Genomic DNA, 6,367 nt, shown 5'->3' with positions numbered 1-6,367 from the left:
CGGACCATGGACACACACCACCGAATTAATGTGCCTAGTGTGGACGCGCACAATTGACTTTACAATATCTGTTTTATAAAATCGGTTTAAGCTAATTCGAATTTATCCTGTAGTGTAGACGTAGCCTCTGTCTCACTGCCTTCATTGCTATTTGTAGCTAAATGTTGCAAAGGACAACTCCGGAAAAAAAACAGAGACAAGGGCTAATAAAACAAACTATACTCAGCAATTCACCCTTCATTGTCATTTGCTTCAACACCTGGCACGTTCAACAACTGAGCGGCACCCAAACAAATCTTTTTCTGTTAGTTTGAGGGCTAACTTCTGTGCTACGGGGAAGTAGCAAAAGGGCACTGATCCACAGACACGATGGGTGTGGCTGCTCTAATTCTGCTGGAGCCCAAACGACTTATCACCAGTAGTTTTGAAGAAGTCTTTTCTGATTATCAGATGGATGCGCTCGAGTCACACAACTATGTTATATTCTTTATGTTATGTTATCGTACTACCCAGAAGCCTCAGAAGAGAAGAGGACCCTGTACACATAATGATAGACCTTACAATTTGATCTTACAATTTTCAAGACAGACAAAAGAATGGGAGAATAGCTGTACCACTGGCACAGAAAGATTAAGCAACTTAGCCAAAGTTATATAGGGAAGCCCATTGTAGTTATTGGGTTCCACGATACACAATAGCAGGACTGCACAAATCTGACCTCTTCTCAGGTGGACAAATCCTTGACTTTTTGAAGACTGTTATCTTACGACAACACCACACATTATTGAATTGTTACACAATCTTATTTTGTATAGTGTCTGACATACAAATTGTCTTCCACAGCACATTCTACTTTTTTTTTAAAGTGATGTGATTTAAAAATAGATACTGCACCATAATTTTCTTTGCCACAATATTCCCTGTACTTAGAATGGGAATAACACGACTACAGGTGGGAACATCCAGCTTTTAATAAAAATGGAAGAATTAAATTAAAATAAGCAATAATAATTGTTAAATTGTAGGGATTTCTTCTCAAATATCTCTAGGAATATTACCAAATATTAAGAAGGGTCAAATACTAAGTAAAGTTTATTAAACTTCAGTGATCTTGATAGCTTTGGGATGTTGATCAGCCATGAACTCATTACACTCAATACCTCCCAATCCCTTTAAAGCTGAAGTCAGCAAATCAAACACCCTGTTAACTAAGCCTATTAATTTATGTAGGTTTCTTTTCTTGATAGTTTCCTGAGATCCATTCATTTTCCAGATGCATTCACTCTTCTCTCAATTTAGTATTGACTGTGTAATACTAACTTACTGTGCCAGGAACTAACAGAAGAACTCTCTTTTCCAAACACCAAGCTGTTCTGTTTTCTCTTCCATACTCCTCCACTGATGTTACCTAGCTACATAACCTAACCTCCGGTCAAATGAATAACTTGCTTTAAAGCCAGTCACAATCACAACCCCAACCACATCCACACTTTGGGGAAGTTTGAATCTTTATCTGGATCAGAACTCTGCCTCTGGCCCCTAATTTTATAATTTGCTGGCCCAAATCCCCCAATCAGTGCACCCTCAGACTTTGGAGGAAGTTTGGATCTGGATGTGAACTTTTTAGCTGGAGGCTCACGATCAATCTCACACTATAGCCTGCTGATTGCTACCAGCCTCTCAGCACCCCTCCCTTCCAGGGAGTGAGGGTAGAGTCAGGCTTCTCTCCTCTCACATGTCCATTGCTGCCACAGCAAAAAAGGTTGGTGCATTTTCAGCTCTCAAACTGAAGCTAGATATGAACTGAAACAGGAACTATTTAGCTAAGCTGAACCACTAAAGTGGAACGATTCTGGGTCTACAAACCAAAACACCAACAGACAAGATTTTGCAAACCCAACCTGCAGCTTTGCCCCTCTCTTGCCACATCCTCTTCAGCAATGTCTGATGTCTAACCTCCCCCCCGAACATACTGCTTTTATAAACTACTAGCTTGGCCACTGCAGAAAGGAACATACCTTTGGAGAAATCTTAATGTGGAACAGGATATTCTGGAAATGGTGCCCATCGTTCACTTGCAGAAGCACTGTATCATCCCGACTGTCAGAACCATCGTGAGCATAACGTAGGAGTCCATTCGCCAGGTCATCAAGATGGAATACTTGGGCTGCAGAAGCTGTGTCCCCTGGAGCTTTGACCAGCTGGCCATGACGTGGAGGATCTAAAACCACCACTGCTACATCCTGGGGATTGTCGTTGTCTCGAATATCAAGCACCATGTTTGTTATTGATCCAATATCCCCTGTGCTGATAAAGAGGACGTCATTCCTTAGCACATATGGGGCCTGAAACATAAAACCACCTCTTAGCTGTTTGCTTAATCGCAGTGCTCTAATGGTGATGGAAGTTTGGGAAGTAAGGTGTGGAGTAGGGAGATTAATTCCCTTCATGTGCTGGAAAGTCCTTATTTTTAAACAACAGGGATTCACTAACTGCACGTTTGCCCGGAAGGGTAGAACTCAGACTATCTAGACAGACTGAATTACATAAGAAGGTGGGATTCTCACACTGCAGCAAGCTGAACAAAAAGCCTCAGGACATTTATGCATAAAGCAATGTAGTTACCTGCTCACAGTCTGTATCCCCTTTGCTGCTCTGCTTGGATAGCTCGACAAGAACCTCCAGGGACAAAGCCTGGTTTTGCTAAAGTCAATGGGAATGCCGAGCAATAACTGACTTCAAGATCTTTCCCCCCTGATTTTGGTAGAGCTGTCCTATTGTCTAGCTACAGCCCTCTCTCTGGCCCAATGACCAAGAAGGAGAAGGCATCATTCCTACCGAGGTAAGGCTAGGATGAGGAGGAAAACATACATAAAAATATGAACTGAAACATCACGGAACAACAGCGCTGCCTCCTTTTGCACATACTGGGTAATGGCTCTAGATATAACCCAAGAGAAGAATGTCACTTATTGCATTCACCACTACCCATTTCTGCAGTTCCTAGGTGTTCCATGGAGTCTCCCATACAGTAATGACCAGGCCCAACCATGCTTTGCTTTTGTAATCAAATGAAATCGCAGTTCCAGGTGGTATGGCAACATCATTATTAATCGTATTTATTACGGTAGCGTCCAGGCAGCAACCGAGATCAGGGCCGCCTTGTGTTAGGCACTGTACGAGCACAGAGCAGCAGATAGTCTCTGCTCTGAAGAGCTTAAAATGTACTAGACAAGACAGAGACAGGTTAGGGGAAAGGCATATAACACAGATCACTGTTTCATTATAACCAGTTAAGTATCTGTGTAAGTGTGTTTTCTTCAGGTTTCAAGTGTCCCTTTATCTAGGACGCAGGCAACATGAACCTTTAGAAAAGGGATTTTTTTCCTAATCAAAACCCAAAGCCAAAGAATACAGGTTGTCTCCACCTGTTGTCTACTGTCATCTACTTTAAACTGTATGCTCTTGGGGATAAAGACTCTTTTTGTTCTGTATCTGTACAGTGCTTTTCATCATGGGGCCCTCACCCCTGTTGGAACCTGTAAACACAACCATAATACAACCAAATAATAATCTTAGTTTAGTATTCTTCTGCCGAAATCAGGGTTGTTTTTAGACCCACTCTTTTCCTCAAAAACAAACGTTATTAAACCGATGATATTGTCATATAAGGAACACTACTGCAAACGCACATGATACAGACTATGGGTACTAATCTATTCCCTGACATGCAAATTAAAAAGAAATCTAAAGTGATGGATTCACACACACAAATGACTCCATGTAACATCCTAATGGCTGGGAGGCCTCAGCTTATGGTAAAGCTTCTCAGTGGAAGTGACTGAATGGAGTAACATGGGAATGCACAGGGTTTTGTTATTCTGCTGGTGAAGCAGTGAGTCTTAACAATAATAAAGAAAAAAATCCACCTCCACTTGGCTGGGCTTTTGATCTCATGTCCAGCAGACAAAATGAGAATTAAGCATTACAGATTTTGGACTAAATTCAGCATGGGCATAAGTAAGTACAACTTCCACTGAAGTCAACAGAACGATGTCTCCTAATGCCAGGACTGAATTTGGCCCATTGTCTCCAAAAGAATCAGTCAGTAGCATTCGTAAACTCTTCACTGCAGCTATTGTATGAAGTGCTTGCACACACACAGACCCTAGGGCTTGACCCTTAGGAGTCAATGGAGATGGAACTGATTTCAAGAGGCTTTGGATCAGACCTCTAACCCTAGCTCAGTTAAGTCTCTACTCTGCTTCCGCTCAAACCACTGGGAGTTCTACCACTGACTTCAACAGTCGTAAGACTAGGCCTGTAATGAAATATTTTCTTGCTGCGCAAAGTACCAGGCCACCAAATAATGCTCAAACATATGTTTTATGGAAAACAAATTCAATTTATAGATTGGACCGAGCTGGCTACACAACAGCCTTAACTCTAGGGCCAAGGGGTACCTAACCTTTATTTTGAAGACATTACACAACCTGGGAAGAAGTCCGGTTACAGTGCAAATTTTGCCAGTTTCAAATTAGTTATCTAGTTCTTTATGGTAAGGAGCACTGTTGAGTTGTGTAACCTATTGTGCAAGGTGTTAATTTAGCCCATACAGAAAATAACGCTTAAAAGCAAGAAAACACAATTAAGATTTTTTTTTTTTTTTAAATCCTCAAGTTTAAGGGCCCAACACTGCAAGATGCTGAATTCCTACTGACTTCACAGGATCAAAAGACTGTGTGTCCCCCAAAAAGAAAAAAAAAAACCTACTCAAATTGGAGGATTTATTCCATACCAGGAATACTAAATTGATAAAGAAAATGGTCATCAATGCTATACATAGCGAGGATGTCAGCAGTCCAATGTGCCAACATTTCTGCTTTGGAGCTGTGTTGCAATTAGTCCTACATAATTAGCCTAAAACACAGCATAGCACCACAGCCTTGAAATCTGAGCTGAACTGGAGAGATTAAAGAAACTTTTATATATATCTGAAATGACTCATTATGATTAAGGGTACAGAGTCAGACAGACAAGAATCAACACTAAAAACTATGACCCTGATTCTCAGGAACGCTAATGCTGTTTTACACTGTTTTGATGGTATAAAGAGGCCTTAAAGTTCATGATTCGCATTCCTCTTTACATGGCTACAGTGGGGTAAAACAGCCTTTGTTTAAATGTATAAAATGTGATTACTGCTACTGATTGGCTAAGAATTGTGCACTCAGCTAACCTGTGCTAAAACATCCAATTATTTTGTGTTTCAGACTGTAAGGTCTTTGGGGGCATGAACCTCTTTTGCTATATGTTTGTACAGCACCTAGCACCATGGGGCCCCAACTCGATTGAGGCCTCTAGGCAACACCAGACTATAGATTAATGACAGTAAAATAATCCTATATAATGGGAACACAGTGGACTATAAACTCAACATGAGTAGAAGTGGTGAGCAGTTTAAGGGTTACATAAATGATGACAGAGACATTTAGAAAGCTCTTTTGCTCTGTTTGTTCCTATTAGTGTACTTAATCAGCAGCCCTGAAACAGACACTCTAACTACAGGCTCTCAAGTGCAAAAGATTGGACCGTAGAGATCAATGATGACTCAGTTGCAGTGGAATAAAGGACTAGATCATCCACTAACAGGAAGGATATTTTAAACAGTAAGTGACTCTCAACCTTAATCTTAGAAGAACTGCTGTTCTGCTCTATCATAGTAATTGTGCACAGCACTACAGTACTCAGTGGCCCAAATTCTGTTCTCACTTAAACTTTTTTTACATGGTGTAATTCAATTAATTTACACGGAACTACTCCTAATTCACACCAGTGTAAATGAGAGGAAAATCCAGTCCTATGCTTCTCTGGTAAACCTCTTTGGTTTGAAGAAATTCAAATGGACTGAGTTTTGCTCAGGTTCATTTGTTACTGTTACAAGATACCAAGTTTCTCTTGTAAATTTAAAACCTATATAAAAATATCAGGGATTTCTTCAGCTTTGTTATATTACCTGTGTCGAGAGTGCTTGCACGGTGATCATCTCTAACTGGGAGAAGAACCGCTGATCGCTGACCTTCAAGGAAAACTGACCTTTCCTAAACAAGTCCCCCCCATAAAAGTAGAATAATATTAATGGATGAAATGTTCTCATGGAACAGAAGAAAGACAAAATACTATATATTCAAAGAGGAATGCATAGATTAGTGGCAGATGAACTTAATACTTTTCCAATTAGGTTTATACAGTATCTGCAGTGAAGTGCATTCGCAGTACATAATATACTCCAATTTCCCTTTGCCTATTATTTCTCACAGTAAGCCAGTATGTCCAAAATTCAATAACATAGTCTCCATTAAAGAAT

At 40.4% G+C, this 6,367-nt stretch overlaps 1 protein-coding gene across 2 annotated transcripts in view; it reads right to left on the bottom strand.

The window, feature by feature from the left end:
- FRAS1 (Fraser extracellular matrix complex subunit 1) overlaps positions 1-6,367 on the bottom strand; it is a 307,206-nt gene that overhangs the window by 104,084 nt on the left and 196,755 nt on the right. For both annotated transcript variants that reach the window (XM_075066086.1, XM_075066087.1), the window contains 2 exons: positions 6,017-6,101; positions 2,019-2,345 (listed from right to left, as the gene is read on the bottom strand). In XM_075066086.1, coding sequence (XP_074922187.1) covers positions 2,019-2,345; positions 6,017-6,101 — 412 coding nt within the window. The remainder of the gene's footprint in view (positions 1-2,018; positions 2,346-6,016; positions 6,102-6,367) is intronic.

This window comes from Chelonoidis abingdonii, chromosome 5 (genome assembly GCF_003597395.2).
Source record: "Chelonoidis abingdonii isolate Lonesome George chromosome 5, CheloAbing_2.0, whole genome shotgun sequence".
Taxonomy (NCBI): domain Eukaryota; kingdom Metazoa; phylum Chordata; order Testudines; family Testudinidae; genus Chelonoidis; species Chelonoidis abingdonii.
This window is presented reverse-complemented; position numbering and strand designations above follow the sequence as displayed.